Genomic DNA, 22378 nt, shown 5'->3' with positions numbered 1-22378 from the left:
TGGCATAGCAAAGGGTCAGAATCCTGGCTCTGTCATTTATTGGGTATTATGGCTTTGGGTGGCCTTCCCTGGTAGCTCAGATGGTAAAGAATCTGCCTGCAATGCAGGAGACCTGGGTTTGATCCCTGGGTTGTGAAGATCCCCTGGAGGAGGGCATGGCAACCCTCTCCAGTATTCTTGCCTGGAGAAGCCCCATGGACAGAGGAGCTTGGCGGGCTACAGTCCATGGGGGTTGCAAAGAGTCAGACACAACTGAGCAACTAAGCAAAGCACAGGATAGCTTTGGGTAAATCACTGATTCAGTTTTTTCAGCCAGAGAATGGGAACAGTATCACCCACCTTGTGGGATTGTGAGAACTAGAGACATGAAAAGTTCCTAATATAGCACAAAATCATTATTATCACCACTATCAGCTTCATGCAAAAAAAAAAAAAAAAAACCTAAAATTCAAAACTGGCAAAAAAAATTTATGCAACAAATATTTTTAAAGAAAGATACACAAGTCAATCTCATTAAGATTCTGAAAACCCTGTCACCTGCTTTATTTCTAGATAAGGGTAAAGGAAAACAAAGAAATACTTGAATTTGAGGGGCAGCTAAACTGAAACCAATAGTAACAACAATTTTATGCCTTTAAGGTTACTCTGATCCATAAAGGAATGCTAAAATTTCCTTGTTTGGAGACTTAAGAGTTTAATTTTCCCGTAAAGCAAGATCATCCACTTTGGCTGGGATAAAAGAATAAAGAACAAACTCAGTAGCACCAAATGGGGTTTAACACAGAAAATAGGGCCAGTTTTCTCCTTTCAAATGCAAAATTTTACATTAAAATATGTTTAAAAATCATAGTTGTTTTTCCTCCTGATTCAATCCTTCTCCTTCTACCAGGAACCCAGAAACCTAAAGAGCATGTGCATTCCTGACTAGATATACAATCCAGCTGCCCCTTCCAAACTGGACTCTGATTACAAATGGATTGGCCTAGCTCAGGGCTGCCCTCAGTGACAGGAAGCAATATCTATGCTCTCAGGGAAAATGGATACTGAGGATGCCACCAGTCAAAAAGTCGAACGCTGTGTACTGGGTCCAGGATGACTTGCACACCCTGTTCACTGCGCAGTTTCTGACCACCATGGACAGGATAATCTTGGAACACCAGTCTCACTCGATGATGCCGCATGTCCGTGCTCACACTGATAGTAAACTGGGAGGGAAAAGTAAATTCAATACCCAAATTTAACAACCTTGTTTTCCTATGACACACTCTGAAATGAAAGTCTAGACAATTGACGTGGACTAGGCCACAAAATAATCTCTAAGTTACAGTACCAGCACCTTCGCAAAAACATTAAAAATTAACAGTGGTATTTATAAGTTTTTCTTAGCTTCATATGTTTAAACTGTGCTAAAGAAAGCCTCTCAAATGGCTGCACATATTAGGATACGTGCACATACAGTGCCATCAGTGACAATTTTTAAAAACTGGATTGGAGCTGTAAGAGATGATTTGAAGGGATTTTGATGAGATACATCTGATGACTTGTTTTTGGAAAATAAACCACAAAATCTCTAAATGTGTTTATACATCAACATATATAGATGGGTAGAGAAGTGTATGAATAGGAAGAATATGGAATAAGAGTATATAAATAAGGTATTAGTGTGGCTTAATGAGATGCCTACCATAAAAACATATATGACATACTTTGAATTATACAAAATTATTTAAGAGAGTGGGTATATACATGTATATATTAACAGAAACATTAAAGAACAATTCCCCAGAAATTAAGTGCAGTTATAGGATACAAGTCTAAGTTACCTTTACTGTCTCACATGTTTATGTATTATTTAATTCTTCACATGAAGTATACATTACTAATTTTACCATTAAAAAAAGAATAAAGCTATTTTCAATGTGGAGGGGGGAACATATCTCTGAACATAAGCCAAAAATACAGAAAAGATAAATTACATGAACTCTCCTGTTGCCAATCCAGTTAAAAATGTTAAAAATATGGAAAATATACCAGAGGCATATTTGTTGTTTACTAATCTAATTCTTAGCTAAACCTAGAATAGTCAAGAGAATCACACAAAGGACAGAGCTGGTAACCCTACATTTTAATATTCCATTTATGATACTACATGCATGCTTCAGATCCTGACATATAGTGCCCATGCAGAAGCTTTATCATTGACCTTAATGGGATAATGTTTCTCAAATATTAATGAGCACAACACAGGAGATACAAAACCATTCTATTCACTATAGAGAAGGAAACAGAGGTAAAATATTCTCAGACACAATTAACTTCTCCACAAATAAGTCTATTCCTAATATAAAAGTCAGTTTTCAGATTTTGTTTAAAATTATTTAATAATTTTTTTCAAAGATTTCTTCCTCAGTGGTTAAATATACAAATCTTTCAAACTCTAGGTACAATGGCAGTCTACGAAATAACTGAGGATGACATCCTGTCTGCACTTACCAGGGTAAATATCATTCCCATGACAATTGGAATAAAGATGAAATTGAGGGTGGTGACCTGCAGTAGGCAGCAGTCCTGGTCTGGGTTGGTATGAACATCTTCGTACTGAATGGGAGGCTGCAATCCTCCCATACACTTGCTCTTTAATCTTGGGGACTGAGGAGAATTAAGAATTACTCTCATGGGTTAGAGGAAATGTTATGGCTCTAAGACTCCACCAATGAAAATGCTTAACTAAAGCTGCTGAGATCCATTTTTCTGTTATCTCTTCTCTCTTTAATTTACATATCAACTTCTATACAGATCAAGGAAAGCCCTTTGAAAGCTGAGGAAACACATGCAAGGACATGGAGAACAGGTCCTCTCAGTAGCCAAGATCTCATGTACAGTCCAAACAAAAAGCAGAAAGAAAGGTACAATAGTATCTGCTCTTCCTGCGAACAGACTCTTTGGCAGTCCCTCTCTCCTTGGCTTCCTCAAATTGCCTCAGATATAAAACCATATGAATTATTATTGTTTACAAATACATTTGCTTTGAAAAAATAATTCTTAGGCAAATAACCTCAGTACATTGTTATAACATGTTCTTTCCTTTCCCCTACTTTTAACTCTTCAAGTATACAGAAAAATTAATAAAACCATGCAATAAACTCCTGTATACCCTTGACCATTGCATATTCTGCCATGTTTGTTTTCTTTCCTCTCACATCTCTCATTTCATAAATATATATATATATATTCACATGTTTTAAAAAAAATCACAGCTCTGGGGTAGGGGAGGCAAAGTCATTTGAAAATAATACTGGCACCTAAAAAAAATAACAATAATTTCATATCATCTAATATCCATGGAATCTTCAAATTTCTTTAATTGTACCAAAAATGTCTTTTATACATAAAGAGGTATCTCTTTGTTCATTAATCCAGGATCTACTCAAGGTTTACTCTATGCATTAAGCTATTAAATCTTTGTGCCTCTTTCATATAAAATAGTTCCTTCTTCCTTTTCATGACATTATTATAAGTTTTAATGTGTAGTATCTGATTTTAAAAAGGCAATTTTATGTTTAGTAAAATCAGAGCAAGGTATTACCTGAAAAGCAAAGAGATGATAAAAACACATACCTGTTTTTTGAACTTGAAGTTGAATTCCCACATTGGTTCCTGTCTGTTCCCAACAATCTTTCTGCACCAGAAAAGTAAGCACTGTAAGAAAATAAAAATAACTTTTCTGTTTGCTAGCTCTAAAGCCAGCCATGGCTCCAATGCTGAGATTTTACTTTGGCACAGATAGAAATCCCCGTATCATGCCCCCTCACCCCCCAATCTGACATTGGTGCAACATGAGAAGAGACAAGGCTGTTCAGTAAAGAGAAGAGGTACCGATAAAAGTCAACCTCAGATGCCATTAAGGTCAACCCCTATTTTCTCATCTTTAAAGACAGAAACATGGTCTCTAGAGACTGGGGCATTCAGCAGGCCACTTCTCTATATTAAAATATAAGGGCAGTCAGCAGCCATCAGATAAGATGATAACAAAGCCATAAAGCACGCAGAGATAGCCAACCCTGAATGTAATAGGAGCAAACCACTCAGGACCTTCTGGGAGCAGACAGCCGGTATGGAAACTATAGAGCTGAGCTGAATTCAATCTAGAGTAAGCCCCTCAAGGAAAGTCAGGCTACAGCTAGGGTTAACACAAGAAGTTAAGTACCTCCCAGGGGATAAGGGGTGGGTCGTCCGCCGTGCCAGCTGTCCTGCCCTTCAGACATGCCCTGTACGTCCTGTTGTTCCATCAAAAATAATGGGCTTGGCTTTAAGGGGCAAACACTTCTGCTGCCAACACAACGGCTCCAGTGTCCCACACAAGCTATGCTACTGAAAAGAGAGAGAGGGAGAATCAAATACGAAAAGGTGGAGTCCAGCAACATGTGACAACTTCCTCAGGCATGCTGGCAACTTCCTGAATGCCATGCGATTATGGTTATACTAGCAAGGCAATGCATGGGACATCAGCCATTGCAGGTCCCACATCCTCCAGATCTCTAACAATGGACACAAAAGCAGCAGACAGGTGGCCTAGGCTTCCTGTCTCGGTTAAGATTTTTGTTACCACCACTGTTAGTAGTCCACTTAAAAAATTAATATACAATTATAAAAATATGAAGACATGGGCATTTTAGATTTAGGAGTAGCACTTGCATTGTGCACTGGAGCCGCAAGGATGTCCAGCATGAAGTCTGCCCAGTGCTGCTCTGCTCCCAGCAACTGATCAACACCCGGCCACAGTCAGCTTTGGGGTGATCCCACCTCACCACAGTTAACCTGAGATGATCAAAGGTCTTTGGGGGGAGGAAAACTACAAATGTGAAAACATACTCTATCTACTCATATTATGAGAAGGAATAAAATTCTACCCACTCAGCATTCTAATCCTGCCCTCAATCCATCAACTAATGTGACATTAGATTTAGCTCAGCCAATGACCCTGACCACCTCAGTTTGCAACCCTGGGAAGAACCATGATGATCTTGAAATCAACAGTTGTATCAGGTAGAATGTTATCACACTAGAGCTGAACTAGGGAAAAAGAATTATTAACATCCAAAGCATAAAAAACAAAATAGAATTACAAAATTCTAAAGAACATCAGACTTTGGGTAGGAACAGAGTAAAAAAAAATAATTCACAAACTCAAAAGATAAAAAATTTGGACAATAGTATTAGCTGAATGAGAAAAAAGTTGGAGACATCGACTTGCCTAAATAATCATATATGCTATAATAGTCTAGCCTGGCAAAAGTGTGTTCACTAGATACCTCATAGTGGAACAAAGGACAAAATGGACCACAAGCTTACAGACCTACTTACAGACAGAAAAATACAATGAAACTTAAATACAGTGCATGAATGAATATAAACTACTGGGGAAATCCAGAGATATAAATAATGGCCTAGAGAGATATAAATAATGGCCTAGAACACAGGAAGAATTTTAGAGAGCTAAAGTCTATGAGTGGGAATACTTTATAGTCTCTGAAACAATCCATTCCAGAGCCTGGCAACAATAGGCACTTTGCAAATGCTGAAGAAGTCTACACCAGAATCTTTTAAGGTCAATGAGAAAGTGACATTCCAGATGTCAAGATCACATTAGAAAAAGGAAATTAGTAAGTTGTTTTATATTTTTGTACCATGATTTAATGGTACAAAATGGCTTCCCACTCCAGTATTCTAGGCTGGAGAATCCCCATGGACAGAGAAGCCTGGGAGGCTACAGTCTATGGGGTTGCACAGAGTCAGACACAACTGAAGTGACTTAGCACATCATGATTTAAAACACCTTTTGAGAATTATGGTTTACATCTACCATTTGAACTGTGTTCTTCCTTGCTCAAACCATCAAACCATTTAAAGTGGTTCAATGTATAAGGCATGAAAATAAAATAAAGAGAATAAGGAATATGTTAAAAGCACAAGAAAGCTTTAAGGTAAAGATAACATAAGCCAGCCCAGCAAGCCCGGAAAGTTTATATTAGTACCTGAGCAGCCCGGTATCTACAGCCCCAGACCAACCCATTAAGAAAGCTAGCAACAAGCTATGATAACAGGCCCAAAATACAAGAGTCCATTTGTTAAACCCTACCACTAATACCCACTTACTTTGGAATTCTTTAATGTGCTAGGAGTGCTTTCTGGAATGGCTGGATTCTTGGAGATTCGAGCAGCAAATGGCTCATACATATGGTACAGAGATCGGATCACACATGCCCGAAGACAGTGCAGCTTCTCCATTGACTCTGGTCGCAGGCGCAAAGGCAGAGAGGCATCCAGTGTGTAGTGTCTGAAACATGACATATTACTCCTACGAGTAAGCGACCTGTCTCTTCTATTCTAGGCCAGTCTCCTAGGACTCCTGGACTCTGTACAAATTTTACATCACTATTTCACTGGCCAGTAGTTAGTTTGTCCCTAGTCCTCTCACGTGGTCTCTCTCTCTTACACACACACACACACACACACAAATCACCATCTCCTTCACTTCTCAGCTACTTTTCTTTGTTATGCAAAACCCAATTCATATATATATTATAATCCTGCATTTCTCTATTCATTTAAAATTTTAAATCCTCACTTTAAAATTTCACTTTAAAAAAGGGCAAGTCTCTGACTTGATACTGGTACAATATACTTCAGTTACTCAAAAAGAACTTGCACTGAAGATCTACCAGGTTCTCTTGTCATATGTCTCAGAAAGTTCTCTACTCCCTGATAACCTCAACATCCCCTTCCACCATATTCTTAGCGACAGTTTATAATCTTCACTTCACTTCTAACCCAGCATCAAAAGTTAGCCCTCTTATTAACCACATCATTCACTCTCTCCTCACCACTGCAACTATACAGAACCACATAAATGCAAAGACTATGCACTCAAGATGACTAGCAAATCAAACAACCAATCCAGCTGGAAAGATACACAGATGGGCATCTATAGTTTCTGAGAATTATAGCAAAGATAAACCTCTGAAGCAAAGTCAAAAGCAGTTATTTTTGAGACCTTACTTTTGCTGAAAGTATTAGGTTGGTGCAAAAGTAACTGGGGTTTTACATTGTTGAACTTTGCCACTTGATATTGGAATACATTCTTAAATAAATGTGGTTATATTATACATCATTTTAATGTGCATTTCTCACTTTTTTTTTCCAATGACATTACTTGCTGTTTATTTTGTGTTTACTTTAGACTATGGAAATGATGTTAGACAAGAAGCAAATTGGAGCGCTTTTTTATTGGAGTTCAAAATGGGTCATAAAACAGCAGAGACAACTCACATCAACAATGCATTTGGCCCAGAACTGCTACCAAACACAGTGCAGTGGTGGTTCAAGATGTTATGCAAAGGAGACAAGAGCCTTGAAGATGAGGAGTGTAGGGGCCAACCAATGGAAGTTGACAACAACCAACTGAGAACCATCATCAAAGGTGAGCCTCTTACAGCTATAGACGACTGAGCAACTTCACTTTACTACTCTACTCAACAACAATGAACCATTTCTCGATTGGATTGTAATATGTGATGAAAAGTGGATTTTATACAATAACCAGAAATGACCAGCTCAGTGCCTGGACTGAGAAGCTCCAGAGCACAACCCAAAGCCAAACTTGTATCAAAAAAGATCACGGTCACTATTTGGTAGTCTGCTGCCCATCTGATCCACTACAGCTTTCTGAATCCCAGCAAAACCATTACACCTGAGAAGTATGCTCAGTAAATTGATGAAAATGCAATGCCTGCAGCCAGCATTGGGGAACAGACTGGCCCAAGAATTATTCTCTACAACAATGCCTGAATGCACATCGCACAACTGACACTTCAAAAGTTGAACAAAAGGGCGAAAAAAAAAGTCGAATGAATTGGGCTATGAAGTTTTGCCTTATCTGCCATATTAACCTGACTTCTTGCCAAGTGACTACCACTTCTTCAAGCATCTCAATAACTTTCTGCAGGTAAAACGCTTCCACAAGCAGCAGAAGGCAGAAATGCTTTCCAAGAGTTCACTGAATCCGGAAGCATAGATTTTCACGCTACAGGAATAAACAAACTTATTTCTCGTTGGCAAAAATGTGTTGAATGTAATGGTTTCTTTTTTGATTAACAAAGATGTGTTTGAGCCTAGTTACAATAATTTAAAATTCATGGTCCCAAACTGCAACTACTTTTGTACCAACCTAATAAAGATTCTGCTTGGGGGTAAGGAGGTACCATAGGGAAAACAATTACCTGAATGAATTAATATCAATTTTAAAGAGGAGCTCAAGGAAGTCAAAGCTAGGTTCATGCCCAGGCATGAATCAGAGAAAGTGAAGAGGTCACCATCCAGGGAGTAGCATCAAATCAAAAACAACAATGAAATCAGCCACACAGATAACACAGTGAGCTCTCTGTGGTCGCACCTTCGGTACAACCTTGTCCAAAAGGCAGCAGTGCAAGTGACAGTCCAGGCATTCTTACAAATCAGGGAAAAATTCACAATGTCCTCAGGACGGATATAGGAGGCCAGCAATAGCCAAATATCCATGGGATACTCTTCTCCTCCAGTCCCGTCCAGGTCTTCTGAAATAGAAAAAAGAACTATAACCTCTGACCTTCTATTATATGCACATATAAAGATCCATAATCATTTCAATTCTCCCAGGGCTTGCATAGTTAATAGTTTAAATAGGTCCAAGGAAGCCCCTCAAACTCACATTTCCTGCTTATTGTAGCTGCTGAAATTTTTTGTTTCCTGTTGCCCAAGTGAATAGGTTGTGTTCTTAAGGCCTTTATTTAACCAGTATTTACACACTATTTTGAAGTTTTCAAAGTACCTTAGCATACATTATACCATTCAACTCTAATAATATGGAAATAAGGAAAATATCACTGTGCCCATTTTACTATATTACTGTGGCCCATGTGCATGTAGTCAAGGTAAACAAAACCCAGTTTCCTCCAAATTCCAACTTTACACTATAAATTCTACTCTTGATTTCCCTTGAAATCCCCATCCATCATTTTCTTCAGTTCAGTCATTTAAAAAACAAAACTGATTTTTATATAGTATAAGGAATCCTCAAAGCACAAAATAAAAAACTAAGTCAATTACACAAGCTGGAATCAAGATTGCCGGGAGAAATATCAATAACCTCAGATATGCAGATGACACCACCCTTATGGCAGAAAGTGAAGAGGAACTAAAAAGCCTCTTGAAGAAAGTGAAAGAGGAGAGTGAAAAGGTTAGCTTGAAGCTCAACATTCAGAAAACAAAGATCATGGCATCTGGTCCCATCACTTCATGGGAAATAGATGGAAAAACAGTGGAAACAGTGTCAGACTTTGTTTTTTTGGGCTCCAAAATCACTGCAGATGCTGATTGCAGCCATGAAATTAAAAGACGCTTGCTCCTTAGAAGGAAAGTTATGACCAACCTTGATAGTATATTAAAAAGCAGAGACATTACTTTGCCAACCAAGGTCCGTCTAGTCAAGGCAATGGTTTTTCCCGTGGTCATGTATGGATGTGAGAGTTGGACTGTGAAGAAGGCTGACCGCCGAAGAATCGATGCTTTTGAACTGTGGTGTTGGAGAAGACTCTTGAGAGTCCCTTATACTGCAAGGAGATCCAACCAGTCCATTCTAGAGGAGATCAATCCTGGATGTTCATTGGAGGGACTGATGCTAAAGCTGAAACTGCAATACTTTGGCCACCTCATGCGACGAGTTGACTCACTGGAAAAGACTCTGATGCTGGGAAAGGTTGGGGGCGGGAGGAGAAGGGGACGACGGAGAATGAGATGGCTGGATGGCATCACCGACTCTGTGGACATGAGTTTGAGTGTACTCCGGGAGTTGGTGATGGACAGGGAGGCCTGGCGTGCTGTGATTCATGGGGTCGCGGAGAGTCGGACACGACTGAGCGACTGAACTGAACTGAACTGAACTGAAGTCAATTACAATGTATTTTCATTACTTAATAATTGCTTGTACATGTTTTTTTTTTCTTCTAATTTCTTGTTTCAATATCATCTTGGTCTACAGTTCTGGCCACTCTGGCCACTAGCATCCAGTAATCAAAGATACCCTGTGAGGACATATCCTCCCTTCTTCCTCTTTCAGACCTTATTAGTGTTAATTCTCTTGACCCTGAGGTCCACTATACATGTCAGATTCAAGTAAAAATTCACACTCCATAGAGACACCAGAATCTGGTCTAACTCTAAATTTTAATTGAGACTTAGTTATATAGTTATCCAAAAGCAAGGTTTCTTTGTTTCCTGGGCAAAGCCCATATAACCACCTCCCTAAAGCTGCATCTGCTTTTCTAGTTGCTTCCTGCAGCTCTATAAGTCAATTAGGTTCTTGCATTAGGTTCTTCATAACGGAGAGCAGTGCTTCTAAAACATTGTTTCTTGTGGTTCTTATGCTTCTTGAAATCTCCAGTAACCATTTAAGGCTCAGCCTACAGCCCTTGGGGCCCTCTTCTCCCACATTAAATCTCTCTCTCAGAGAAGGCAAACAACTTTCAGTAATTCCTCCACTAAGAACCATGATGACTTTTACAAAGCAGAGTACTGTTAAAATTTTTCTATCTTTAGGGACAAAACTCATTGATTATAAAAACTGCCAATATTTTAAATATAATTATTAAGAAATTTCAAAACATAAATGGAGTCAGTAAACGAAAGCTTCACGTAGGTTAAGTTATATAGGACATAAAAAATTTGATAGGCATAGCTTAAGAGGAAGTATTCCAAGTGAAATAAATAGCTAACATGAAGCCTGAATATTCAGAGAAACAAAATATATGCGAGGGCAATAAACAGATAAGTTGAACAAGATTTTGATGATATAATAAACTGCTGTTAACTTTTTTAGATGTGATAATTTTTTAAAGAGCATTTATCTTTTGGAGATAATTACCAAAATATTTATAGATATAATAATGGGATGTCTGGAAACTTTCAAACTAATTGTGCGTGTGTGTGTGTTGAGACTACGGGTGAGGGGGTAGTTGCTGAAGCAAAAACAGCCATGAGTTGACAATTGCTGAAGCTATGTGATAGCCACATGGGATTCATTATACTATTCACTCTTCTTTTGTATATGTTCCTTTTTTAAAAGAAAAAAGAAGGGGGAAAAAAAAGACTGGTTTGATGAGAATAAAGGACCTTAATGAGGGTAAAGTGGAGCAAGGAAGTAAAAGATGAACTATAGCTAAGAGTTTGTAAACCACAAGTCATACATCTGATAAGTAACTGGGCTCCTGAATACATAAGAATTATTACAACTCAGTAATAAAAATATAACCTAATTTAAAAATGAAAGATTTGAATAGATATTTCTCTACAGATGATATACAAAAGGCTGATAAGCACATAAAATATTCAACATTAGTATGCAAATGAAAACCATGAGATACCACTTCACATTCACTAGAATGGCTATAGTTTAAAAAGTTAAGACAAATAACAAGTGTTGACTAGGATGTGGAAAAACTGTAACTCTCATTCATTGCTTCTAAGCTGCTAAGTCGCTTCAGTCGTGTCCGACTCTGTGTGACCCCATAGACGGCAGCCCACCAGGCTCCTGTCCCTGGGATTCTCCAGGCAAGAACACTGGAGTAGGTTGCCATTTCCTTCTCCATTCATTGCAAGTGGGACATAAAATGGAAACTTCATAAAGAAAGCTTGGCAATTCCTCAAAAAGTTAAATACAGTCACCATGTCATCTAGCAATTTCACTCCTACCCAACAGAAATGAAAATATATGTTCAGACAAAAACTTGTCCATGAGTGTTCCTAGTAACATTATTCATAATAGTCAAATAAAAAGCAATAAAAAGGAATGAAACACTGATGTATGCTACAATACGGATGAACCTTGAAAACATTATGCTAAGTCAAAGCAGTCAGATGCAAAAGACCACATATTATATGATTTCATTTATATGAAATGTCCAGAATAGGCAAGTCTATAAAGACAGAACGTAGTTTGGTGGTTGCCTGAGGGGAAGGGATGGGTGGGAAAGGGTGCTAGGAGGGAATTAGCAATGATACTAACAGGTTTGGGTTGACAGAAATGTTCTAATTTAGATCATGTTGATGGCTACAGAATTCTGTGAACATATTAAAACTACACATTGCACACTTTAAAGGGATGGATTTTGTCTCAACAAAGATGTTTTAAAAATCTGTAAGCTCTTCTGTGGAACGTGCTCAAAACCAAAGAAGAAAATCAAGAGAAATATTTAACACTGATACAATGGTGACAATAGGCAGGGATTTCAAGCAAGCAAGAGAGAAGAATGTCTATTAGTATCCTTGGTTCTGGAAGAGTGGTATAACTGAAAATAACTGGCATAATTGCTAAGCAATGTCAGTTCATTATTATTGATTATTTTAATTGTTGTTGTTCAGTTGCTCAGCTGTGTCCAACTCTTTGCAACCCCATGGACTGCAGTATGCCAGGCTTCCCTGTCCTTCACCATTTCCTGGAGCTTGCTCAAACTCATGTCCATTGAGTTGGTGATGCCATCCAACCATCTCATCCTCTGTTGTCCCCTTCTCCTCACGCCTTCAATCTTTCCCAGCATCAGGGTCTTTTCCAAGGAGTCAGCTGTTCGCATCAGGTGGTCAAAATACTGCTTTCTGCTTCAACATCAGTCCTTCCAATGAATATTCAGGACTGATTTACTTTAGGATGGACTGGTTGGCTCTCCTTGCAGTCCAGGGGAGTCTCAAGAGTCATCTCCAACACCACAGTTCAAAAGCATCAGTTCTTCGGTACTCAGCTTTCCTGACAGTCCAATTCTCACATCCATCCATGATAACTGGAAAAACCATAGCTTTGACTGGACAGACCTTTGTCGACAAAATAATGTCTCTGCTTTTTAATAGGCTGTCTAGGTTGGTCATAACTTTTCTTTCAAAGAGCAAGTGTCTTTTAATTTCATGGCTGCAGGCACCATCTGCAGTGATTCTGGAACCCAAGAAAATAGTCTGTCACTGTTTCTATTGTTTCCCCATCTATTTGCCATGAAGTGATGAGACCGGATGCCACGATCTCCGTTTTTGGAATTTTGAGTTTTAAGCCAGCTTTTTCACTCTCCTCTTTCACCTTCATCAAGAGTCTCTTTAGTTCCCCTCCACTTTCTGCCATAAGGGTGGTGTCATCTGCATATCTGAGGTTATTGATATTTCTCCCAGCAATCTTGATTCCAGCTTATGGTTCTTCCAGCCCAGTATTTCACATAATGTACTCTGCATATAAGTTAAATAAGCAGGGTGACAATATACAGCCTTGACGTACTCCTTTTCCTACTTGGAACCAGTCCATTGTTCTATGTCTGGTTCTAACTGGTGCTTCTTGACCTGCACACAGGTTTCACAGGAGGCAGGTCAGGTGGTCTGGTATTCCCATCTCTTTAAGAATTTTCCAGTTTGTTGTGATCCACATAGTCAAAGGCTTTAGCATAGTCAACAAAGCAGAAGTAGATGTTTTTCTGGAATTCTCTTGCTTTTTCTATGAACCAACAGATGTTAGCAATTTGATCTCTGGTTCCTTTGCCTTTTCTAAATCCAGCTTGAACACCTGGAAGTTCTTGGTTCATGTACTCTGAAGCCTAGCTTGGAGAATTTTGAGCATTACTTTGCTAGCGTGTGAAATGAGTGCAATTGTGCTGTAGTTTGAACATTCTTTGTCACTGCCTTTCTTCGGGATTGGAATGAAAACTGACATTTTCCAGCCCTGTGGCCACAGTTGAGTTTTCCAAATTTGCTGATTATTTCAAAATATTTTAACAAATGCAACAGTCTGTTATCTGATTCTCAAGTATACGTAAAAGTTCTCATAGATCTGAGACCAAAACTATACATATTATTATATTAACTTCCCCCTGACTCTAGCCGATCATCAGAACCACTTTAGCTTTATCAAAAGGTACCCTGAGACTTCACTGGTAGTGCAGTGGATAAGAATCTGCCTGCCAATGCAGGGGACACAGGTTCAATCCCTGATCCAGGAAGATTCCACATGCCATAGAGCAACTAAGCCTGTGCACAACTATTGAGCCTGCGTGCTACCACTGCTGAAGTCCATGTGTCTAGAGTATGTGTTCCACAACAAGAGAAGCCCACACACCAAAACAAAGAGTAGCCCTCACCCAACACAACTAGAGAAAGCCCCCACAAAAAGCAACAGAGACCCAGTGCAGCCAATAAGTAAATAATTTTCAAAAATTACAAATAAAAAAGAATAGGTATTCTGGGCTCCATTCCAAGAGTATGAGTTTTTAAGTCTGAAGCAAGCCAATGAATGATGGATTGGTACATTATATACCATTAATTTAACTTTCTTTGTTCACATATATGTAAGTTTTATCACCACTAATACATAAATATCACATATTTTTCTATTTACTACAGTACCTAGTAGACACAAAGCAGACATTAACAACTGCAGAGCACATACATATCTAACTGAAATGAAACTGGTTATATAAAAATCCAAATATTTAGAACATTTTTGTCAAAAGTCTGCTTCCTTACACAGTCAGAAATCCAGAAATGCAAAGGCTTTTTGTTCTCCTGTTGTTAAATGGATTTTACCTGATAATGTTCTCAATGATAATATGTTCTCAATGAACGGCTACTACAGTTTACAGCTCCAGAAATATACTGATTGCTGCAACTCTCCTTTCCTCTCAAATTTAGATATAAGTGGAAATCCCTGGTATATTAAAGTCCTGTCCTACTCCTAACATTCAAACTCATGTTCCCTACTGGTATCACCTCTTGTGTTACTGAGACGTGACAGCTTCAAGTTATCACCACAGAAAGCAAGCCTTGTACCTCTGTGCCTCTTGCTTTTCTTTTTTCTGGAGATAGTTCTCTCATGGATGCTTTCCTCCTGGGCATCAGTCTCACCACAGCTGTCAATGATGTCACAGGGCTCACCAGCCCCAGAAAGAGCTTCCACTGCAGGAACCTGGGAGGCTTCCAAGCCACAAAGAGATTTTACTAGAAAAAAATAAGAGAATGAGACAGCAGAGCCTAAGCCTATGGCTTAGGCAGGGTATCAGCATACATGAGGAAAAGGAAACAGAAAAACAAAAAAAGCAAAAGCAGTGTGAGAGTCTGCTAAAGAAAGCTGAGAATGTTAAAAAAAAAGGTATTTTAAATACAAAAAATTGAAAAGCAATGGGCAAACTGACTCCAAAATTGTAGAAACACATCAGACCTGAAAAAAGGGAGTGAATTATTCTCCATTATAAACACCGCAGGATAAAAGCAAAAAGTGAATGTTATTTTCATTTGCATAATTTGAGGAGAATGTTGAGAGGAATTAAATCCAATTTAACCTTAATCCTGGGTAAGAGACAGTACTTATTATAAAAACACAAGTTTCAAGCTTGAAAGTAAGAAAAGCATGAAAAAAGGAAAAAAAATGCTTCAAGGTTATTACACAAGTAAATAGCAGTTAAGTGAAGAACATATGTGAACAACAGGAAGAAGATTAATAACCAGGAAGAAAGCAGTGGAAACCACAGAAGAGTACTCAAGGACTTATTTTTAATAGAAAGACAAATAAAATATTTCTGCTACAGAAACTTCTACTGCTCTTGGCTAATCCTTCCCCTCCTCTGAATATGTAAGTAACAACGGAGGTCAGCAAACACGTTTACAGGAAGATACCCAAAGGACTGTAAGAAAACCACAGGCAGAACCCCAGGAAAATAAAAAACCTAGTTCTCTTTTCACTGCCTGTGTCTGAAAAGACTCGTTGGAAGCCTACCTTCCTGCTGAACAGCATTGGCGACAGCTTTCTTGACCCTTCCAGACCTCACGACTGCCGGATCCGAGTTGGCATAATCCGCCACGGTCACTGAAATACAGTACCAACCCTCAAAGGAGAAGGCGTCCCTCCTCAGCTTCCTCCCCATCAAGATTCCCTGCTCACTCCAAGTCCCCAGAGGGCCCCAGCCGCCCTCCCATCGCAGGCAGGCGAGCACTCGACACGGTACCTTCCAGCCCTGCTTCCAGCCCCAAGTCTTTCAACGACCCTGCCCCTCGCCCACCTCTTCCTGAGCAGGCGTCTTGGGCCCGGAACTTGAGTCGCTTCCCTCTCTTGGGCATGGCGACCGTGTCAGGGCGAGGCCGGGTTAGAGGGCCAGGACCCCGGGCCATGTTTCAGGCCAGAGAGCGGGATCTGTGAGCCTAGGGCCAACTGAGGCCGGCTCCGCTGCCATCCCGCTCCAGAGACCGCAGCTCCCGCGAGGACTTAGGCCCCGGCTCCACGTCGCATTGGCCGCCAACTCTCCTCTTCAGAAACCAATCACCCTCTGGTTTAGGGAGTACGTCATCATCCGGCGCCTGCAGATCGCCCTGCGTCTGGGTTCCTAAGTGGTTGGGAGGGTGTCTTTAACGGGCCCTGTGGGTTTTATCATACGTCTTATAAGATAATTTTGTGTCTCAGACCGAAACCCACTACCCCGTTGATTAGAACTGAGTTAACCTTCTGGTCTCCGCGATTTTTCTGCTATTGTTTCTGTCTACCCTCCAGGTTCCCTTCAGAACACCCAAAGCGCGTTTATTGTCATTCTCGTGCTCATCTCTCAGGCCACAAAGGCATAGTCTAACATGCGTAAGTCTTCACTCTGATTTCTTATACGAAAGCTATACATTTCTGAATTCTGAAATTTGGGGAAGGGGTTCTTAAAAGTTTATTGATTTACACCATCCTCCAAGATAAATACTAGTAGGGTTGAGGAAAGAATCGTGTCTCCTTTGTTTTGAGTGAGAAAAACTTCACGGAGCTAAGGTTATAGAACTGTGACGGAGCAGGATCCTGGTCTAGTATCCAGTAGGAATAAGTTATTGTGGGTCCTAAATAATGTTCTTTGTCCTTCTAACTTCTTTGCAGCTACCAAAAGGTGCTATCCCTGTCTTGAGAAGCATAGTACTTAGGGACCAGGAACCCAACCAGGACCCACCAGACAGTGCCATCCTAACATATTTAGAATCAGACTTATGTTTTTAATCTAATTAAACATAAACAGACATTCGTTAGGCACAAACCAATGGCCTTTTACTAACATTGTGTAACACTAGAGATTGTGCTAATAAGGTTGAATCAGTTAGGAATTGTAATAGAAATTAAATATAATTGACTGTAGTCAAGAAATAGTCTAATTTATCTAAAGTAATAACATGAACAAGGGTCTAACAGACTGAACTAAAAGAAACTTGTTTTATTTTTAAAGTAATTTTCCGTGTAATTGATATTTGTAGTCAAAATGCGGCTGGTAAATCTCCAAACCGTCTCATTTCACAACAATAATAAATTTGCAGGGGATGTTGATTTGGCTCCCTGGTCAGGGACCTAGGGTGCCACATACAAAAAAAAAAAAAAAGGAAGCAATATTATAACAAATTCAATAAAGACTGAAAGAATATGAAGATCTTAAGCAAAGCTCTTCTTGACTTCCTTTGGCCACGCAGAACAGAACACATGTAGATCTTTTTATGTCACCTTTTACTTAGTTCAGTTCAGTCGCTCAGTCGTGTCCGACTCTTTGCGACCCTATGAATCGCAGCCCGCTAGTCCTCCCTGTTCATCACCAACTCCCGGAGTTTACCCAAAATCCTGTCCATTCAGTCGGTGATGCCACCCAGCCATCTCATCCCCTGTCGTTCCCTTCTCCTCCTGCCAATCCCTGCCAGAATCAGGGTCTTTTCCAATGAGTCAATTCTTCACATGAGGTGGCGAAAGTATTGGAGTTTCCTGAGAAACATCGTGACGAACGCTGGGCTGGAAGAAGCACAAGCTGGAATCAAGATTGCCGGGGAAAAATATCAATAACCTCAGATATGCTGATGACACCACCCTTATGGCAGAAAGTGAAGAGGAACTAAAAAGCCTCTTGATAAAAGTGAAAGAGGAGACTGAAAAAGTTGGCTTAAAGCTCAACATTGAGAAAACTAAGATCAAGGCATCTGGCCCCATCACTCCATGGGAAATAGATGGGGAAACAGGGGAAACAGTGTCAGATTTTATTTTTTTGGGCTCCAAAATCACTGCGGATGCTGATTGCAGCCATGAAATTAAAAGACGCTTACTCCTTGGAAGGAAAGTTATGATCAACCTAGATAGCATATTCAAAAGCAGACACATTACTTTGCCAACCGAGGTCCTTCTAGTCAAGGCTATGGTTTTTCCCGTGGTCATGTATGGATGTGAGAGTTGGACTGTGAAGAATGCTGATCGCCGAAGAATTGGTGGTTTTCAACTGTGGTGCTGGAGAAGACTCTTGAGAGTCCCTTGAACTGCAAGGAGATTCAACCAGTCCATTCTAAAGGAGATCAGTCCTGGGTGTTCATTGGAAGGACTGATGCTGAAGCTCCAATACTTTGGCCACCTCATGCGACGAGTTGACTCACTGGAAAAGACTCTGATGCTGGGAGGGATTGGGGGCAGGAGGAGAAGGGGACGACAGAGAATGAGGTGGCTAGGTGGCGTCACTGACTTGATGGAGGTGAGTTTGAGTGAACTCCAGGAGTTGGTGATGGACAGGGAGGCCTGGCGTGCTGTGATTCATGGGGTCGCAAAGAATCAGACACGACTGAGCGACTGAACTGATCTGAACTTTTTATCTCAATCTCATACACCTATCTTGCTATTCCTCCTTCCCTCTACCCACTTGTTTTTTCTCTATATCTGTGAGTTTGTTTTATAACTACATTTATTTGTTCATTTTTTAGATTCCATATATGAGTGATAATATACAATATTAGTCTTTCTAACTTATTTCCCTGGACCTAAAACTCCCTAGGTCCATCTACATTACTGAAAATTGCAGAATTTCTTTTCTTTATGGTCAAGTACTATTCTATTGTGTGTGTGTATGCATGTATATACATATTAATTTATATATGGACTTTTTGATGGTGTGAGGTGATATCTCATGGTTTTCATTTATATTTCTCTGATAATTAGCAGTGTTGACAGGTGTGAAGTGATATCTCATGATTTTCATTTGTATTTCTCTGATAATTAGTTGTGCTGAGCATTTTTTCATGTGCTTGTTGGCCATCTATATTTTTTCTTTGGGAAAATGTCTAGTCAGTTCTTCTGCTCACTTTTAAATTGGACTGTTTGGTGTTTTTTTTTTTTCTTTTTTTTCTATTAAGTTGTGTGAGATGTTTATGTTTTTGGATGTTAATCCTTTATTAGTCATAAATAAAGGCTGTATTTTGTTTGGTCAATGATTTCCTGTGCTGTGCAAAAGCTTTTAAGTTTAATTAGGTCCCATTTGTTTATTTTTGTTTTTATTTCTTTTGACTTAGAAGACAGATCCAAAAAATATTGCTGCAGTTTATGTCAAGGAGTGTGCTACCTATGTTCTCTTGTAGGAGCTTTATGGTTTCTAGTCTTACATTTAAATCTTTAATCCATTTTGAGTTTATTTTTGTATATGGTGTGATGAAATATTCTAATCCCATTGTTTTACATGTAGCTGTCCAGTTCTCTGGCACTATTTAATGAACAGTGTACATATTCTAGCTTTTTTCCATTGTATATTCCTGCCTCCTTTGCTGTAGATTAATTGAGCATAAGTGTGCAAGTTTATTTCTGGAAAAATATTTATTTATTCTGTTCCATTGACATATGGGTTTGTTTTTATGCCAGTACTATGCTGTATTTATTACTGTAGCATTGTAGTATGATCTGAATTGGGGCATGTGATACCTCCACATTTGTTCTTGTTTTCTCAATATTGCTTTTGCTCTTTGGGATCTTTTGTGGTTTCAATAAATTTTAGGATTATTTATTCTAGTTCTGTGAAACATGCTATGGATATTTTGATAGGGGTTGCATTAAATATCTAGATTGCTTTGGGTTGTATGGCCATTTTAATAATATTATTTCTTCCCATCCAAGAACCCAGGATATCTTTCCATTTCTTTCTATAATTTTCAAATTCCTTCATCAGTAATTTATAGTTTCAGGTATTTCATTCCTTGGTTAAATTTATTTCAAGTTATCTTATTCTTTTAGGAAGCAGTGACAGATTTTATTTTCTTGGGCTTCAAAATCACTGTGGATGGCAACTGTAGCCATGAAATTAAAAGACGCTTGCTCCTTGGAAGGAAAGCTATGACAAACCTAGGCAGTGTATTAAAGAGTAGAGACATCAATTTGCCCACAAAGGTCTGTATAGTGAAAGCTGTGTTTTTTCCAGTAGTCATGTACAGATGTGAGAGTTCGACCATAAAGAAGGTTGAGCACCAAAGAATTGATGCTTTTGAATTGTGGTGTTGGACTAGACTCTTGAGAGTCCCTTGGACTCCAAGGATATCAAACCAGTCAACCCTAAAGGAAATCAACCCTGAGCATTCATTGGAAAGACTGTTGCTGAAGCTCCAATACTTTGGCGACCTAATTGAAGAGCTGAACTGGGAAAGACTGAGTGCAGGAGGAGAAAGGGGGTGGCAGAGGATGAGATGGATGGATAGCATCACCGACTCAAAGGACATGAGTTTGAGGAAACTCTGGGAGATAGTGAAGGACAGGGAAGCCTGGTGTGCTGCAGTCCAAAGGGTCACAAAGAGTCAGACACAACATTATGACTGAAGAACAAAAATATCTTATACTTTTAAAAATTTGTTTATTTTGTAATTGAAGGATAATTGCTTTACAGAATTTTATTGTTTTCTGTCAAACTTCAACATAAATCAGCCATAGGTATACATATGTCCCCTCCCTCTTGAGCCTCCCTCCTATTTCCCTCCCCATGCCACTCCTCCAGGTGGATACAGAGCCCCTGTTTGAGTTCTCTGAGTCATCAGTTCACTGAGTCATCAAATCCCCATTGGCTATCCATTTTACATATGGTAATGTAAGTTTCCATGTTGCTCTCGTCATACGTCTCAGCCTCTCTTCTCCTCTCCCCATGTCCATAAGTCTGTTCTCTAGTCTGTTTCTCCATTGCAAATAAATTCATCGGTAGCATCTTTCTAGATTCCATATATTTACATTAGTATACTCTAGTTATCTTTCTCTTTCTGACTTACTTCACTCTGTGTAATAGGCTTTAGGTTCATCATCTCATTAGAACTGACTCAGATGCATTTCTTTTTATAGCTGAATAATATTACGTTGTGTATACATATCATAGCTTCTTTATCCATTCACCTGCCAATGTCCATCTAGGTTGCTTCCATGTTGTAGCTATTGTAAATAGTGCCTCAATAAACATTGGAGTACATATGTCTTTTTCAATTTTGGTTTCCTCAGGGTATATGCCTAGGAGTGGGATTGCTGGGCCATAAGGTGGTTTTATTCCCAGTTTTTTAAGGACTCTCCATGCCATCTTCCATAGTGGCTGTATCAATTTACATTCCCACCAGCAATGCAAGAGGGTTCCGTTTTCTCCACATCCTCTCCTGAATTTATTGTTTGTAGATATTTTTGATGATGGCCATTCTGATTGATGTGAGGTGGTATCTCATTGTAGTTTTGATTTTTGCATTTCTCTAATAATGAGTGATGTTGAGCATCTTTTCATGTGTTTGTTAGCCATCTGTATGTCTTCTTTGGAGAAATGTCTGTTTAAGTCTTTTCCCCACATTTTTATTGAGTTGTGTAGAACCTAATGTAGAACTTAATGCTCTTGTAATGCATTTTTGCTTCTGTACTTTGCTTGCTGCTTGTAGAACCAAAGTTACTCCATTTTAGATAAGGGTGTTTTAAGTAAAGATTCCTAGAATTGTTTTCGAGTAAGGCTGTGCAAAGATCCCTGGAATTGTTTGCTGAGTAAGGATGAGTGAGGATTCCTAGGAAGACAGCAACCTGAAAAACAAGTTAATCTTAAACACCAGAATGTGGGCAGTTGTGACACAGTTCAGTCAGTTCAGTTCAGTCGCTCAGTCGTGTCCGACTCTCCGCGACCCCATGAACCACAGCACGCCAGGTCTCCTTGTCCATCACCAACTCCTGGAGTTCACTCAAACTCATGTCCATCGAGTGGGTGATGCCATCCAGCCACCTCATTCTCTGTCGTCCCCATCTCCTCCTACCCCCAATCGCTCCCAGCATCAGAGTCTTTTCCAGTGAGTCAACTCGTCGCGTGAGGTGGCCAAAGTATTGGAATTTCAGCTTTAGCATAAGTCCTTCCAATGAACACCCAGGATTGATCTCCTCCAGAATGGACTGGTTGGATCTCCCTGCAGTCCAAGGGACTCTCAAGAGTCTTCTCCAGCACCACAGTTCAAAAGCATCAATTCTTTGGCGATCAGCTTTCTTCACAGTCCAACTCTCACATCCATACATGACCACGGGAAA

The 22378-nt window shown here is 39.5% G+C and overlaps 1 protein-coding gene across 7 annotated transcripts; it reads right to left on the bottom strand.

The window, feature by feature from the left end:
• Positions 1 to 513: 513 nt before the first annotated feature.
• On the bottom strand, positions 514 to 16360 carry TMEM183A (transmembrane protein 183A). 7 transcript variants are annotated; one of them, XM_088845086.1, is made up of 9 exons: positions 16113 to 16360; positions 15830 to 15919; positions 14887 to 15054; positions 8405 to 8612; positions 7330 to 7518; positions 6157 to 6337; positions 3619 to 3699; positions 2494 to 2649; positions 514 to 1205 (listed from the first exon to the last, which is right to left on the bottom strand). In XM_088845086.1, the coding sequence occupies exons 1-9, from the start codon at positions 16219 to 16221 to the stop codon at positions 1020 to 1022; spliced, it is 1368 nt and encodes a 455-aa protein (XP_088701212.1). In that variant the 5' UTR covers positions 16222 to 16360; the 3' UTR covers positions 514 to 1019. The 7 variants fall into 7 exon arrangements, with proteins under 7 accessions (XP_088701212.1, XP_088701214.1, XP_088701213.1 ...); XM_088845088.1 differs by lacking the exon at positions 7330 to 7518 and having other exon boundaries at positions 2494 to 2641; positions 8453 to 8609; positions 16113 to 16358; XM_088845087.1 differs by lacking the exon at positions 7330 to 7518 and having other exon boundaries at positions 2494 to 2641; positions 8453 to 8612; positions 16113 to 16356.
• Positions 16361 to 22378: the final 6018 nt, after the last annotated feature.

Source organism: Moschus berezovskii, chromosome 17 (assembly GCF_049115385.1).
Source record: "Moschus berezovskii isolate FMDL1 chromosome 17, NW_MosBer_1.0, whole genome shotgun sequence".
Lineage (NCBI taxonomy): Eukaryota > Metazoa > Chordata > Mammalia > Artiodactyla > Moschidae > Moschus > Moschus berezovskii.
This window is presented reverse-complemented; position numbering and strand designations above follow the sequence as displayed.